The following is an 18782-nucleotide window of genomic DNA, read 5'->3' as shown; positions in this document are numbered from 1 at the left end:
GAGACTTTCATTATCGATTAAGCACGTCCGCGTAATTTTCAGCAGAGCCACATAAAGGTTTGCCATAATGCGAGCATTAAAGCTCGTTTTATGTGAAAGGTCAAACACGTTAGAACGAGACGATGTATGTTCGTTCTAAATTTTCTTATTATAATGATAATATTTGCGTATATATATTTTCAAATAGTAATATATAAGAATAATGATACAAAATGAAAGTGATGAAGTTAAAAAGGATATTTTATGCGTTTAAGAAAGAAAAAAAAAAATGTATATAAAAGAAGAAATTGTTAATAAATCTTGTATGTAACACGATTTTGGTTCAAACAAATAATTATATTACATAAAATATTTGTATTATAAATATCTAATTGCAAATCTGTTGGAGCTTAATGACTTTTTTTTCTTTTCTTTTCATTTTTTTTATTTATTTATTTATTTATTTATTATTTTTTTTTTCCATAAGTATTATTAAAGATAATTTTCGACTATAAATCTTTAGATATGAAATAACAATTAATTTTCCATTGATTCTTTTTAAACGATCAAAAGCAAAAAATGAAAAGAGCAATTAATTAAACATTTAATTACGCATTAAGTGTTTAATTATATTAAATGCATAAAAAAAAAAAAAAAAAAAAAAAATTAATTATATCCTATTATATCTGAAAAGTAATTATATTAAACTAATTATTTTGGATCCCCCTGTACAAAGCAAAACATTTTTACATCATTTTACAATCCATTGACCATTTTAAAACGGTCAAAAAAAATAAAAGAACAATTAATTAAATGTATAAGTATATTAAATACATTTAAATACATTAAAATACATTAAAACGTATTAAATGCATAAAAAAAAAATTAATTACATCCTATCACATCCGAAAAGGAGTAGGAATACCTAATAATCTTTTGAAATCACCCTATATTACGTTAAACATTTTTACACCGTTTCACGATTCATTCTCATCATTTTTAAACGATTAAGAGCAGAAAAAGGGCTGAGAAAAAAGTGAAGAAAAAGAAAAAAAAAAAAAAAAAAAAAAAAAAAAAAAAAAGAAATAAAGTCGAGACGAGATGAAAAGCGTTGGAATTAAAAAGGGGTGATGATCTAAAGAGGAGAGGTGGAGGGCAAGGGGGGAAGGGGGACGACACCCCAACTAGTTGGACTTCGTCTCTTACGTAAAACGTGCGAGATGCGATGCTGTCACGACGTTGGTGCACTTTACGAATGCATTTTCATCTTTTCACAGATGACATACACATACATTTTTATCTCTTTATCTCGCTTCGACTACGACTCGTACAAATCTTTAAGATCTTCGAATGAATCGAGATCGGCGAATCGACGATTTAACCGTTGCTCCGGTGATCTACCTATGTATTTGCATGTAATACATAAATATTACATATATACATATGTATGTATGTATGTATGTCATACATAAGTACTCACCTACCTACTTATATGTATTATAGTTGCCTCAAGGCGGATCTCCCTATATGCTTAGAGGGACTGTACGCTCTAGACACAGAATCTTTTGGTCCATTCACCTCTCTCTTGACCCGATTTCCGGACTCTCAACGGCGTTATTATCGTCGTGCGCATACTTTATTATTGCATTTCGGTCCGACGGACGATAACGAATTCTCTAACTTTATGGAATTTAATAAAAAATATTTGATACGTATGTATCAAATGTACGTACGAATTAATATTATATGTATTAATGTGTCATTTTAATATGAATCATATATTAAATTTTATTTCATTTTCATTTTTGTTTTTATTATTATTTGTATAACAATGAATGTTAAAGTATGTTAAAGATATTTGAATTGAATCGTGCGAAATGAAACATTTCGATTTAACTTGATTAATTTAATACATATGTTAAAAAAATAAATTGATTTTGATACGTAGGGAGATTAATTTCCTGTAGTAAGAAGAAAAAAAAAAAAAAAGAAAAGAAAAAAGAAAGAAAAAATAAATAAAATAATAAGATAATAAGAAGGAAAAGAAGAAAAAAAAGTGTTAAAACTGAACAATAAGTGTTTTAACATTAATTAAAAGAATATATGACAAAGATAATTTTAATTTTAATTGATTCATTTTCTTTTTTTTTTTTTCTTCTTGATAATCTCTCTATTGTACAAAAAAAAAAAAAAAAAATATAATCGATAAATATAAATATAAAATTGTAATCGATCCGCGAATTTCGAACGGTATCGCATACGAATGTTCATTTTTTATTCATTTTGTATATTTCGTATAATTTTTTTTTTTTTTTTTTTTTTTTTGAAGGACGTGAAGGAACAAATAAACACATTTGCATGCTCGAACTTCATCTCGTAAAATTAATATATCAATATAATTGACGGACAAGAAGGTGGAGGAAAGTAAGATGTCAAATGAGATGAAATCAAAAGAAACCAAGTCGAACTTTAGCGTAAGTCGATAAATCATTTATTGCAAGAGTTGAACGAAACGTTGATCTGATTAATGATTGAAGATTGAAGATTAATGTAATATCATGCTATTGGATCATGATTATTTAATAATTAGTAATCATTGATTAATGAATATGAGAAATAATCAAAATCATGTAATCAAAGATCATGATCAATTTAATAATCATTAATCAATCAATGATCACATTTTTGATTATGAACGGAATCAATAATTTCTATATAATAACAATATTGAAGAATGTGAAAATTATTTTTCTTTCTTTTCTTTTTTTTTTTTTTTTTTTTTTTTTTGTTCTTTTTTTTCTCTATTCAGAAAATAACAAAACATTCTTGTTTAGATTTTAAACGAGGACATTCTGCAAATTTCTACGACATACTCATCTAATGTACATTCGTCGCATTATCTCGTGACGATGTCTTTTATTTATCTAATTCTATTAACATTTTTTTCAATGTCATCAACTTCAGTTTAATCTTCAATTGCAGGTAAGGTACTTGATGTGCAGTGACTAAATGATACTGCCACGTTTTTATTCAATCTTTTTTTTTGTATAATGAAATAAAAGTACTTATTTACTTACTTATTTACTTACTTACGTACGAGATTATTATTAGCTCGTACAATTGATTCTTGACTTTTAAATTATCTCACGACAAGGTTCTTGACAATCAAAATACAAGTACACATTTTAAGACATTATATTTTTTATTTTATTAATATAATTGAATATGCGACGGATTGGAAAAAATCTCAGAACTTTTTTATTTTATACAAAATTTTACCAAGAATGCGATAAATACAATTTAATATATTTTCAATAAAAAAAAAAAAAAAAAAAAAAAAAAAAACCACAGCTCTGTTAAAAAATATTCGATCGATCGTTAGGTTATATTAATCCCTAACAAATAGTATAGTAATAATAATTGTAAGATATAATCATAATCTCGATTGTAAAATATCGTAATAATTTTCATTCGCAATATCACGCTATAGATATTATTAGAAAAAAAAAAAAAAAAAAAAAAAAAAAAAAAAAAAAAAAAAACAAAAAAAACAAAAAAGCAAAAAAAAATGGCAATTACTTCGATTTCGATATTGCAACGATTTCGACACTATATCTATTTCGTTATAACTTTACGAACATAATAATTAGAAATATTATAATAACTATATTAAATATCTCCTTAGTAAACATTTAAAAAATTTTAACGAAATACAAAGATTGAAAAAAAAAAAAAAAATATATATATATATATATTACCGATATTATCGTGGTTTGATTTCTATAAAACGGTACGAAGTGTACAGTCATAGAAAAATATCGATATAATACCAATATTTTTTTTCTTTTCTTTTTCTTTTTCTTTTCCTATTCTCGATTATAATTTCTATGATTGCGTTTTAAACGATCGAATTACAGAAATGATTACGAAACAATTGATAACCGTTCAATTCTGAATAAAAAAATAATAAATGTATATCCATGGAAAAACGAGCTAGCGCGAAAGTTGTTCCCATACGGAGAGAATTTACTTTTGCCATTGCAAAACTTAGAACAATAGATAAGTGTGTAATATTGCAATAAGACACGAGACAGAGTTGCAAGGTGAGCCAACAACTATCATCGTTGTCGTCGAAGGACAACACCATCGAACGATCGTTGATCCGGTCTTCGTTGAATATAAACGAAAACGTTCGTTCCACTCTCTCGTTGTCACGATAAAACCGGAATAATCTCTTCATCGTACTTTCGCCATACTTCCATTGAAGTCATGGAGAAGAGAAAAAAAGAGAAAGAAAAAGAAAAAAGAAGACGAGGAAGAAGACGAAGAAGATGAAGAAGAAGATGAAGAAGAAGATGAAGATGAAGAAAAAGAGAAGACAAAAGATGAGGAGATGAGAAGTGCGGCTCTTTTGTCGAAATGCCATCCGTGATCAATAGAAGAAACGTGAGTATCTCTCCTTCTTTTTTCTTTTTTTCTTTTTTTTTTTTTTTTTTTTTTTTTTTAAATCGATACTTTGTTTCTTTCACAATTTCCTATTTTCATGAAAATTAAAAAATTTAACTTCTTAATCAGAAAACATGGAACTAAACTCGTGATGATGATAATTTATTATTGATTCAATTCATACTTTTTTTTAAATATTGAATATATGCCGATATAAAAAATTTCAAAATTTTTGGATTTTTTTAGTAATATATTTCTCAATTAAAATCTATTTTATTTAAAACGTTTAACAAATTTAACGTACAATTATAATATAATATAATATTTACAATTTTACGCGTTATATTTATTATATTATATTTCTTATTTTATATTATATTCATTTGTATTAGATTTATTATTTTATATTATATTTAACATTATTAATGTAATATAATATTTAAAATTTTTATTTTTATCAGAAAGAAGATGTAAACTCGCTATGAAAATGTATTATTTAAGTTCAAGTGGTACTTTTTTTTATGTAGTTGAAAAATCTTTCTATATCAAAAATCATAAGAATATCAAAATAATTTAAATGTATATATATATATATATATATATATATATATATATATATATATACACGTCAATTAAAATCTATTTTATTTAAAAATTTAACAAAAATAACGTATGATTTTGGTGGAACATACATTTTATCTATTTTCTAGTTACAATATATCGATTTTTAGCTTCGTGGGAATTTTAAATGTAATTTTTCAATAACGCAAAAAAGGTATGGTGAAACTTGCAACAATTCATTATTTAAATTCAAACGTTACTTTTTTTTTTTTTTTTTTACGTAGTCGAAGTTGAAAATTAAATTTCACGAGAATATTAAATTAAACCTTTTTTTTTTTTTTTTTTTTTTTTCGATCAGAAAATGCGAAAGTAGTTAACCCGTGATAATTTATTATTTAAACTAAAATTGTTTGTTCGCACGAAATTTTGTAACGATTAAGAAGATATTAAATATTTATTCGTTCACTATACATTTTATTTATATATTTCACGAAAATAATGTATAAATTATGTCTTAATATTTTCCTTACATTGATTTATGCGAAAGTTTCTCGATCGATTTATCGTTTTCCCATGAATACAACAGGTCGGCCTTTAAAAGTCAGTAGATTCGTAAAGCGAAAGCGTCGACCCGTTCGAAAGAGGGTTAATAATTAAGTGCTCGAAAAATCGTTACGGTCGAGGTAATTATCTGTGAAAGATATACGGCAAGGTTGCAAGAACTCGCAGTGCACATTTATACTTCTTATACGTATCAACGTATATATATTATGTCTGGATAATCTTATACTATAATTACGATCATAATTCAAAGAACAATAATTAAAACTATCGATTCGTTTAACGCGAATAAAACATTTATTTTTTTGTATAGTTAAAATTATTACCTTCTAATTATTCGGATCTAAATATTTTCAATATCTTATAATTATTTCCATATATTTCTTTTGTCTTGGCGAATAAGTGATATTTACAATTTTCCATATATAAACAAAAAGAATAAGAAGAAAAAATAAAGAGTAATAATAATAAAATAAGAAATAATAAATAGGAAAAAAAAAAAAAATTACAGAAAAGAAAATATCTTGTTTATTTAGATAGAAAATATTGCAAATTCTAACATTACTTGTTAATCAATTCAATATATAATATATACATATAAAATATACATATAAAAATATCTATGCATATATATATAAGCATACATAATTATCGATTGGTACATACTTATGCATGCATATGCAATACATATATACATACATACATGTATTGCATGCATATGCAATACATATATATACATACATATTATATATATATATATATATATATATATATATATATATATCGATGTAATATTTCAAATGGTGAAATTAGAAGGTAGACACAAATTAGATAAACACGGCGTTAAACACCGTTAAAACGAATTTTCTTTTTTAACGTTACCAGAGTTGAACGTAACGATTAGAGTGGTTGGTTATAAAAGTGGGCCAAGTGGGATCGAAAGTCGATAAATCCATATATATATATATATATATATATATATATATATACGGGTCGATTATATGCGACCTAAGAGAGAAAATAGAGAGAATAGACTCACCCGGCAGGATAGGCGACCAACTCGCTCGTAGCGTCGCAATCCAGAGCTGCATTGCTTGATACGGTTACACCCAGGACTCGTTCAAGCTTTATCTGAAACAAATCGAAATTGACGGGTCACAAACGTGCTGCTTGCGTGCTCGAACGTATCCGGTTTCGATGAAAAGAACAACGCGAACTAACCAACCAAGATCATCTAAAGGAAACAAAAAAAGACAGACAGCGAAAGAGGAAAAAAGAGAGAAAGAGAGATAGTAAGTGACAAAGAGAAAGGGTAAGAAAGAGAAAAACAAAAAGAGAGAGACAGAAAGACCTTGCAACTTTATGTTCTCATCCAGAATATTTTCCCTCGAATCAATGTTGTTGCTAACATTGACCTTGCTCTTATCGAGGGTAGAACCAGTTGCGCGGGAGAAACCCGGTTTGTTTACCTTTTGTAACCTTCTCTAACATTCACCTTTTTCTTTCTTATAAGTTCGTACATGTGCACGTGTCCCCCCTCCCCTCTGTGTCTATGTATGTGTGTGTATATATATCTGTGTTCGTTTTCTTTTTATATACATACATATACACATGTACGTGTGCGTGTATATATATATATATATATATATATATATTTTTTTTTTCAGAGAAAGTATACTTCGAATCGATCGATAATTTTCGTGGTAAAGGATTTTTATATTTAAAAAGAAATAATAATAAAATGAATAATGAAATTAAATGAATTTTAGATTCTTATTACTTCCTCCGAATAATCGAAGATAAAGATTTATTGACTTATAAGATTCGAATGGAATTCATGTCGACTATTTCATATAAGGCCGTGATTCAACGATCCATTCGAAAAATTACGAAGCGTGTAAAGTCGAACAAAGTGATTACGCCTTGCAAACGCCTTCCACGGGAAAGTATTCGTGAAACAATGAATGTTCGTGCTAATGAAAATGCGAGCATGCGTTTTGATTTTTTATTCAGAGAGAAAGAGAGAGAGAGAGAGAGAGAGAGAAAGAGAGAGGATAGTTTTTGTATATAATTTTTCTTCTCTTTTCTTTTTTTTAATCGAATCTTTTTTATCCAAAATTGCTGTCCCCTTTCTTCTCCAATCAAAAATCGATTTATAAAAAATTATAAGATATATATATATATTATTATTATTATTATTATATAATGTATTATATATACATTATTATATTATATATTATTATCTGTTATATCAATATTATGGTATAATAATGTGATATATATATATATATATAATATATGTATATATGTATGTATATATGTATGTATATATACATACATGTCTGAACAACAATTCTCATCGAAATATTTTCATATTTCCTAGTCGAAAAGAAAGGATATGCGTTATCGATTTCTACGAAGTAGCCATTTACTTTAGATGCATAATTCACGTCGAAGGAAATTCTCTGGCTCGCTCGATCGCTTTTATATGCGTTTTCGATCGGATCAAGACCGCCATTTATGGTACGTGAAAGGATGGAAACCAGCCTTTTTTTTTCTCTTCTTCGTCTTCTTCTTCTTTTTCTTTTCCTTTTTATATCTAGTACGTACGAGTACCTACTACTAGTAATACCGAAGAAGGAATCAACGTGCTGCATGGTCGCAGCAACGTCATCGAGGTGAACTCTCTTCGCGGAAAGAAGAAAAAGATGCGAGATGAGAAAACGTATATTGCTGCTTTCTAAAACTCGATCGACACGATATATATACATATATACATATATATATTATATTATATATTATATACACTTACATACCATATATGTATGGTAGTACTTATCTATATTGTAGGCATATTATAGAACGAGAGAACGCATTTATTTACTTGTTTGTTTGCTTGGTTGCTTTACTTATTTACTTCATCCATATCATTATTTATCTAATATTAATCTCGAGTCATTATATACAATTGGTTTTTATTTTTATTTTTACACAATTTTTCTTTTTCTTTTCTTTTATTTTATTTTTCATTCAAACGATAAAATAGAAAATTTTCTTTCTTTCTTTTCTCTTTCCTTTTATCTTCTTTTTTTTTTTTCTTCCTTTTTTCCTTCCAAATAAAATCGACACGCTCAGTCAATGAAAATAAATATAATTATTACTCGAGCTGGAGTGTTATCTACAAAGTAAATTAATTGGTATAATAAAGCTTGTAATTATTATTTTTACGATCTTTACTGTGAACGAATGTGATCTATTTCAATCGATACATTTATTTCCCACTAATTTTTTTCTTTATATTATTTCGATAGATATTAAACAAAATTAATAGAAAATCATTCTAATCTTTCTCAAAGACTATTATTCCTAGCCTTCATCTCGTGTCATTTCTTTTTATAATAAAAAAAAAAAAAAATAATAATAATAATAATAAACAAAATAAATAAAAAATAAAACAATAATAATGAAAAAAAGAAAAAAGAAAAAAAAAAGCCGGTTTTATTTAGTTTCATCGATTTTTCTAACGTCATCAAGTCAGAAAAAATATCATACAACGTCGCCGGAAGTAACGCGTTTTGTTCGAACGTTGATCGTGACGAATCGAGATCGAGGCGTAGGTCGAGAAAACGTAAAAGCGAACAAAATTATAGTGTAGTAGTGTATATATTTCGATCGGTCGACAGATCGATTGAACGGTCAGACTGATTCGTTAGATGAATCGAGGTAGCACTGTAGATTTTCATCGACCGAATAGGTCAAACGCTGGTTGATTGCAATGGTAATTAGGAAATGCTTTGATGTCATTTTATCGATGATCGATCACATCCTATAATTAATATTTTCACGAACGATCGGTCACGAGATGTCTCTCTCTCTTTCTTTATATATATATATATATATATATATATATATATATATCTTTTTCTATTTATTAGATAAACGTGAAGAATCATTTTTCAAATAAAAGCCATTTGTTGATAAAATAAAATAAAATAAAATTAAATTAAATTAAATTAAATAAACGCGAATATTTCATTGGAAACAATTAAATTTGAAATTTATTATCGCTTCATTAATTAATTATGCGATCAAAATGAGATTAAAATATATACATTTACAATTTAAAATAAAACATTTAAAATTCAAAGATATAATTTAACGTCGTGATCATTTTTATCCTTCATTGATTGTAACATATTTTCTATCTCTTTTTTTTTTCGAACATAGTTCTCCCCTCCTTTCCCCCCTCTCTCTTTCTCTCTCTCACCGTGCGTAATGATATACACGAATATCATTCCTAGGAACTCGCAGAGCTTGTATCGAATGTTCGAGCCACGTCTCATTTATTTTGATAAATCAAAAAGAGTTTATATATACGTAAGTAATTACCACGTATGTGTTCGGTGTTGATCCAACTCACGTTAAAAGACTAACATTGGCCATTACTACTAGCTACATATATACACGTTCTACTTAGGACACGAATAAACCTCGAGCTACGAACGATTGCATGGATACAAGAGAGAGAGAGAGAGAGAGAAAGAGAGACAGAAAGAGAGATATCTGACCGTAGAAGCGAAAGAGCTTCGCCATTCGTGGCTTAATGACCGTCCGTACTGTCATTACCGACTGTAATGAGGTCTATAGCCCTCTAAATAAATCCTCCTTCCTTCTCTTCCTCCTCTTCCTCCTACTCTTTCAAGTCCATGTACAAAGAGTTCATGTTGAAAGTTCTTCTCTCTTTCTTTCTCTTTATTGAGATCATTTCTCTGTCTTCCTCCCTTTTCTTTTATTGAGACCGTCGTCGCTTCTCTCTCTCTCTCTCTCTCTCTCTCTCTCACTCACACAAGTTCACGTCGAATTTGATCGGCGGCCGTCCATCAACAAGTAAATACACAAGATCATTTCGTAACGATCAAACGACGAAGTCGAACATTACGAAACGTTACATACGATGACCGTAGATGCACAAAGTTATCCGTGGCACGCGCATTCGTGTCCACATATATACATAATATACACATATATGTGTGTGTGTGTGTGTGTGTATGCGTGTACATGCGTTCACCGATCACTGTTCTCACGTATATAAAACATTTATACCTGGTAGGTGTACCTGAAATGCACTCGATCTATATCTCTCTGTCTGTTTGTCTATCTGTCTACCTATTTCTATCTTTCTCATTTTATGATTCCATCGAGAACATCGATTGAATTATTTCGAAATCGACCGGAAATTCTTCTTAGAAAAAAACACTAAAGTGTCTATCGTGTTTGAATATACGCACTCGTTATCATAAATATATGTTTATTACTATTAATCAAATCAATAAATATCATATCTTATAATGAAAATTTCATATATATGAATAATAAAATTTCATGATGTGCGCGTGTGTGTGTGTGTGTGTGCGCAACTACTTATTTGTACAATTATTTGTTTTGTATCATTATAAAATGTTTGAACTAGAAATTGATAAGACTGTCTATATACTCAGTGGAAGTATTTTCAACATAAGGAAAAAAAAAATAAAAGAAATAGAAAAATTAAAAAAAAACATGATTATTTTAAGAAAATAATATTTATAGAGATTTACTATACGCGATCTAAATATATGTTATTATACATAAGGCATATCTACCGTTGTAGATAATGATAGGTAAGAAATAATTAGAGAGTTAGTGAAATGATTAACGAGGTATTACTCTGTAAAATGACGTCGTTCAAAAGGTTAAATTGGTAGTCAAATTTAGGAAAAAAGAAAAAAAAAAAAAAAAGAAAAAAAGAAATAACATAAAACCGGTCGATACATTTTTAGCGATGATGCACCAGCTTGTCGTCCTTGCATACGAACTGCCAATGTCTTTTTCTTTTTTTTTTCCTCGTTTTTTTTTTTCTAGATTAAATCGTCTACGCGTTTACTTCCCTCTACTTGCCAACGGCAAGAGAAGAGAAAGAGAGAGAGAGAGAGAGAAAGAGAGAGAGAGAGAGGAATTATTCTCCAACATGGCGTTACACTCGTTCCATCATAATGATCTATAACTTGTCGGAATACGGATGCATTACGAGGATGCATATATCATCTTTCGTTTCATTCTCGTTTCTTGTTCCTTAAGAGCAAAATGCTTATGCTAAGTCGAAGTCAACTCCTTCGAAAGGGTACTTTAACATGAGATTTATCGATCTACCAAAATTATATATATATATATATATATATATTTGGTAAAATCGTATAACAAAGTGTATAAGTATATGATATATATATATATGTGTGTGTGTGTGTCTGTATATATATATATAAATTAATTAATTAATTAAAAAAATATATACATTTATTTAAGCATTACCATTATTATCAATATCGAAATTCCAAAAGATTCGATTATCAATTATTGAGAAAATTCAAATGAAGGATATTATACTACCGAATTCTAAAGATTCAATTAGCAAAGTAAATGTTACATATGTTACATACAAAGTTTTTAACATGATTACTGATATCCAAATACCAAAAATTAAACTGGTTATTCATATTATTAAAAATTCGAATTAATAATATTATATACCTACATATTTAAGGATTATAAGGCTATTCTGTACTCGTGAAATTCGTATGACAAAATATATGCTATACATATTTATTAATACTATTATCGATATTGAAACTCTATAAAAATTCGATTGGCAATTTATCACGAATCCGAAATAAAGATATTATATATATATATATATATATACCTGATTTAATTATTCCATAGATATTTTTCAATATGATTATAGATATTGAAATTTCAAAGATTCGATTGGCAGTTATTAAAAGTTCGATGTTCTATAAACTTAAAAAAAAAAAAAAAAAAAAAAAAAAAAAAAAAAAAAAAAAAAAAAAAAAAAATAATAATATCCAAATAATCTTCAATATTGTCTGAAAAGTTTATTAAATTTAATCGAACTTTATTAAAAACTTCGAAATTATGAAAGATCCTAAAATGATATAACTAACATAATTAAAATTATGTTTCCAATAGTATCCAACAAATTTGTAAACACGTCTTATATCTACAATTAAATTTTGACGAAGTATGATTAGATAAATAAAATAAAATAAAATAAAATAAAATAAAATAAAATAAAATAAAATAAAATAAAATAAAATAAAATAAATTAATAATAATAATAATAATAATAATAATAATAATAATAATAATCATAATAATAATAAAAAATAAAGTAACAATATTTTCTCTTTACTACGTATCAATAAAACATTTATCATTACAAAACAAAGAGAATTCAGAGCACACGCACATACACATACACATACACACATGTATATACATACAATAGTTACATATATATTTACACACATACACACACATATGCATATCGTGGAAAGTCAAAGTAAATTTAAAAGTATCATGAAACTGTTTATACGCTTCATACCACGCTCATTGACCGAGATAATTAAACTCATAGAATAAGAGAAGAACGGGAAGAAGGCTGATTGGTCGGTTTAACCAGTTCATATGAAATCAAATGTAATACACATACACATACGTGCAAACGTGTATGCGTGCTATTTTTTTCCTTTCTTTCTTTTCTTTGTTTCTATTGCTCGTATCAACAAGCAGAGGGAAGACGACGTTCTTTACTGTATACGTGGGCATCAACCAAATATAGAAATCCATAATTCCGATCTTTCCATCTGGGCCACCTCCATTCACGCGAAAACGCATTGACTTGTCGCGCGTAAAACAATAACGGTATGTGCGTGGGGTGGGGTAGTGGGGTGTTGTGATGCTGGTGGTGGTGGTGGTGTTCGTGCTGGTGGTGATGTTGGTGCTGGTGATAGTAAGGATAAGGCCAATGTGTATTACGGTCCAACCTGATCGATTTACGACGCTTCGAGCAACTGAGAAAAAAACTTCTGCTTGGGCGTTAACGAGAAAAAAAGAGAGAAAGATATAAAGAGAGAGAAAGAGAGAGAAAGAGAGAGAAAGAGAGAGAGAGAGAGAGAGATAAATATGTATTTCCATGCTAAATCATTCAGCACGAGTAACAAGTTTCGAAGTGATAACGTAAATGATCGGTGCTACCGTAAAGCTTAACTATGAATAAAAATATTTTTTCTTTTCTCGAAACGTTATTAAGTGTTTCTTTTTATTGAACGAAGCTCACGAGCTTCACGAACTCGTTGACGTAATTATCGATAAATAAACGCGTATAAGAAAATATTCAAGAAATTATGAATTTTATCACAATTATATGTCCTTTATTAATTTATCGATCAAATCCTTCGATGCGACGATTCTTTTTATTATTATTTTTTTTTTCTTTCTTTCTTTTCTTTTTCTTTCTTCTTTTTATTTCTTAGAAATTTTTACGCAGAAATGTATTATACGTTCAGATATTGTTAAACGTTAGAATGGAAATTAAATATGAAAATTATATTATGATGAATTGTGTTAAATATTAATATATAGTGATTTTACTTTCGATAGAAAAAAAAATTTTCGATAATAAGAGAAAAAAAGAAGAAGAAAAAAAAAAAAAAAGATCGAGAGATCGAATAATACAATTTCTCAAAATAACGTTTCTACAAAACAAATTACATACATACATATATACATATATATACATATATATGTACATAGATACATATACATATATGCATAAATATAAAACAAACTCGTAAAAGAATAAAAATCATCTTTAAGATCTTAAGAGATCTTAACAGATGATAACAGAATCAATCTGAAAAATATATTAGCGTTAATAATTAACTTCAAAATAATATTTTTACGAAACATTACAAACAAAATACATCCACCAATCTAATCCATTCATCTATCCATCCATTCATACATACATACATACATACATACGTACATAAATTTATATATAAAACATAAAAGAAATTCTTAGAACGATAGAAAACGTCGATTAAATAGATGACAAAACAGATTCAATTTTAGACATTAAATTCCCATTATGAGAACGAGTCCGATCGAGACAGGTTCAAGCTATGACTCTAATGAGAGGAAAATAACTATGAGTACAACGATATGCGTATGCGTATACGTATACGTATAGGCATAGGTATAGGTATAGGTATAGATGTAGGTATAGATATAGGTATAGAGGTATACATTATATACGTAGCACGATCGTGAGGACTTTGAAACTCGCGAGAAAGATGAGAATCATCATTGGATATTGCTGCTAGGAATAATAGTTATACGGACAGGAGGACATGAGAACATAGGGAGGTGGAGGGGATACAACGGAGCAGCCACAGCATCAGCAGCATCAGCAGCATCAGCAGCAGCATCAGCAGTAACAGTAGCAGTAACAGCAACAGGAGCAGTAGCATTGGCAAAGGTGGTTATACAGCTTACATCTAACGTGTACAGGTGACGTAACGCGTAACCGATGGTAGACAAGGTCTTTCTCGCATAATACACGTCGCCTTACGTAATCTGTTCGTTCGCTTGAATGAGAAAGAGAGAGAAAGAGAGAGACAGAAAAGAGACAGAAAGAGAAAGAGGGAGAGAGGGGGAGAGAGAGAGAGAGAGAAAGAGAAGATAAAAGGTAAACGTGCATACGTCGAATCGTGCGAATAACATCAGAGATTCCTTCAAGGTTGTCGTCACCGAGACGCGAACGAACGTTAAAGGCAATAAATATTTATCGATCTACAGTAAGATCAATCGAGGGTAACCCTGACACGCAAGGTCGCTAAACCGATCAACCCGACAACTGGCTTCTTTTTTACTTCCCTTCGGATAAACTTATTTACTTATTTTTCAATAGGATAAACATAACCGTTACAATGTGTAATATCTATCTATCTATTTATTTATGTTTGTATGTATGTAGGTATGTGTGTAATTATGCGTATATGTATGCATAATCGTCATTCATTAAATCGTATTATTTAATGTATTAAATGAAAATCCCATGTGCATCATAGAAATTGATTAGAGATCGAAATCGAATATCACATTTTTGTTTATTTCGTAGATCTCTTTAATGTTATATTAAAAAAATAAAGTTCTTTTTTTTTTCTTTCTCTCTCATCTTTTTTTTTTTTTCTTTTTTTTTTTTATAATAATGATAGATTAAATTCAATTGCATCTTTGAGATCACGTGGATTATTGCGATTACAAGAGTTAGATTATCTTGAAAAACTTGTCTAACTGAATTTTTTGTCATGTCAAAAAAAGAAAGAGAAAAAGAGAGAGAGAGAGAAAAAGAGAGAGAGAGAGAGAAAAAAAAGTAAAACTTATTACAGTATAACTTTTATACCAGTCTGTGACTATACGATATAATAATTTCAAGTAAAAGGACGAAATTGGAGTTAACAATGATTAATCTTCGGATATGAGCGAAAATCTAATTTTATGATAAAAACTATGATAAATAAGACTTGAACAATCCTACAAATGTTTTTACACGGTTTAAAAATTTTACGCGATGTTAACTGTAAATTAGATATAAATTAGATTGGTTATATACAACTATACAATTAATCTAATATTATTGAATATATAACAATTCGTATAAATAATTATTTCTTTGTCAAAACATAAAATAAGATAAATATAAAAATTAGAATGTTAAAAAACAAAAAAAAAAAAAAAATAAATCAAATAAATAAATAAATAAATAAAATTTATTGCTTATTATAATAATTATTTATAAAATAAATATATAAGTAAATTAAAAATCATTTTACTTATACTTATATTCATTTTCTTTTAAATATAATGATCTAACGAGAACTTTTTATTCGAGAACGTCGATTTTATTGAAGTCGATATTTAAAGCAACCTGTGAAAATTTTAATAAGATAAAACATTATGTTTGCCTCAGCCCTATCTTCTTGACAGCCCCACCCATTCACACCCCCATTTGTCTATCGCCAGTTCTTGATAAAGTATATACACGCATGCACGCGTTAGTTTAATTATACACGGGAATCGATTTAACACAGTCCCTATTATGGGTTTGGTATAAGTATCCCTTTTTCATGTGACAACCATAGAAAACAAAGCCACGCCCTGTTGTTACAGTCATATATATGTATATATTTCTATCCCGTTCGAATCTCGCGTTTCCCTTCTGCCACGTGCAAATAACATACGACGAACGCGTTAGGAATGTGTTAGAGACGAAGGTGCAGCCCTAGGGAGGCCTTTCTCTTTGGTCAAATTAATTACGAGAGTCGTGAGATCGATCGCGTTTCGCCTTTTTCTTTTCTCTCTCTCTCTCTTTCCTTTTTTCATTATTTCCTTCTTTGTTTCCCTTAGATCCTTTTGCTATCTCCTGATCGAGAAATAGTTAAAAAAAAAAATGTACTTTGTTTTATTTCTTATTTCTTTTTTTTTTTTCTTTTTTTTTCAATTAATATTCTTTTTAATTCATTCTCTTAACTGTTAGAAACTTCATAGAAAAAAATTTGTTCTCTTTGTCCACAAACAAGAGTTATACGATGGGAAATTTATTAGACATTTTGTTTATGGTGTACATAGTATTAAAATTAATTTTTACTTTGATTTTCTTATAATGTCTTATAAGTCATCTTTCGTTCACGTATAGGTATGTATGTATATATGTACGTATGTGTGTGTGAAATTTATAGTTATTGTTTATATTATTTAGTATATTATACTAAATGTAAAGTTAATTTTAATTTCGTTCCTTTTAATCCATCCATAAATTATTTTTCATTCTAGTATACTATAATTAAGAATAATTTGTACTTTAAAACAAAAACAAAAACAAAAAAAATAAAAAATTTCGAAATAACAAATGTCAATTAAAATTACGACGAGGGTGAGCGAAATAAAATTTTACAAATCCACAGATATTGTACAGTTTCAAAGTTATATAAAGTTATTGACAGTTAATATAAGAAGAACTTTCCTTTTAGCCGATAAAAAGAATTAAATAAGATATTTATAAACGTGATTTCAGATTTTCTTTATTTCTTTCGAAGTATAACAAAATTGATTTGCCACGATATTTTTACGACATCTCGAGGAAAGGAACGAAACAGGTATCGTTCTTCTTTTTATGATAAATCCTCGAGCAAGGGGATCTAGAACGTTAGTGATTTATACCGGGTACGGTCTTTATAAGGTATGATAATCTTGTTTGTTATGAAGACAGTCTAAGCACATATCCTGTATACATAAAAGTGTCGAGACGAGAGCGTTGATGAAAGCATTTACCATAAAAAAATAATTCATAAAAAAAAAAAAAAAAAAAAAAAAAAAAAAAAATTAAAAAAAATAAAAAAATAAATAAACAAAAGAAAAAAAAAATTCGATCGACTTCTTGATTACTTCTGCATAGGACATTTACTTCCTTCTACAACAAACGTTTGGCCTCAATTTTAACGTTTCTATTTTCTATAGAAAACTTAACAAATATTTTTCGACATTATACATCAGGAAATATGAATGATAATCGAATGATAAACGTTATAAAAAAAAAAAAAAAAAAAAAAAAAAAAAAAAGAAAAAAAATATTACGATTAAAAGTGACGTATAAAATAGATCAAAAAAGAAGGATAATAAAATGGACTATTAGATTTACAAAAGAAAAAGAAAATCATTGCTAGAAAGTGTTTTGGTCAGTCGATACGTGGAACTATGCAAGCACGTGCTATATACATATATATATATATATATATATATATATATATATTAATTAATCGATGATAATAAAGAAGAATAAAAAGGAAATAGAAGGATTTCCTTTGGACGTACACTGATGACGTATAAATTGTAATTATACGTACGTACAATAAAAAAAAAAACCTCCTGAGAATAATGTACGTCAAAAGCAACGCACATTGAATGAGTTGAACAGATTGGAATAAACGGTGAACAACAGTTTCGCGTCAGTAGGTTAGTCAAAGATAGTGATATCTCGAGTAGAGTTGTTGCCCGTTTCATGGTGTATATAAACGGTGATGTAGGTATACATATATATGTATCGAACAAAGAATAAATCCCAACTGCAAATAATAAATCCGAAGGATCATTGAAGAAAAAAATTTAATGATTATGACGACGACGACGATAATGACGACAATTATGACAATTACAATGATATTTATAACAAAAAAGGTGATTCATTGCTTTTTTTTTTTTTTTTTCTTTACATAATTTTTCATTTCTTTGCGATAACGAAGCAAAACATTTCTTTGTGTATTTTATATACATAC

At 28.1% G+C, this 18782-nt stretch overlaps 1 protein-coding gene across 5 annotated transcripts in view; it reads right to left on the bottom strand.

The window, feature by feature from the left end:
* Positions 1 to 18782, bottom strand: part of LOC124950647 — a 120969-nt gene that overhangs the window by 31315 nt on the left and 70872 nt on the right. For all 5 annotated transcript variants that reach the window (XM_047497618.1, XM_047497614.1, XM_047497617.1 and 2 more), the window contains exon 3: positions 6587 to 6678. In XM_047497618.1, the coding sequence (XP_047353574.1) occupies positions 6587 to 6678 (92 nt within the window). The remainder of the gene's footprint in view (positions 1 to 6586; positions 6679 to 18782) is intronic.

Source organism: Vespa velutina, chromosome 7 (genome assembly GCF_912470025.1).
Source record: "Vespa velutina chromosome 7, iVesVel2.1, whole genome shotgun sequence".
Taxonomy (NCBI): Eukaryota; Metazoa; Arthropoda; class Insecta; order Hymenoptera; family Vespidae; genus Vespa; species Vespa velutina.
The sequence above is the reverse complement of the archived record's forward strand: the minus strand, read 5'-3'. Positions and strand labels throughout refer to the sequence as shown.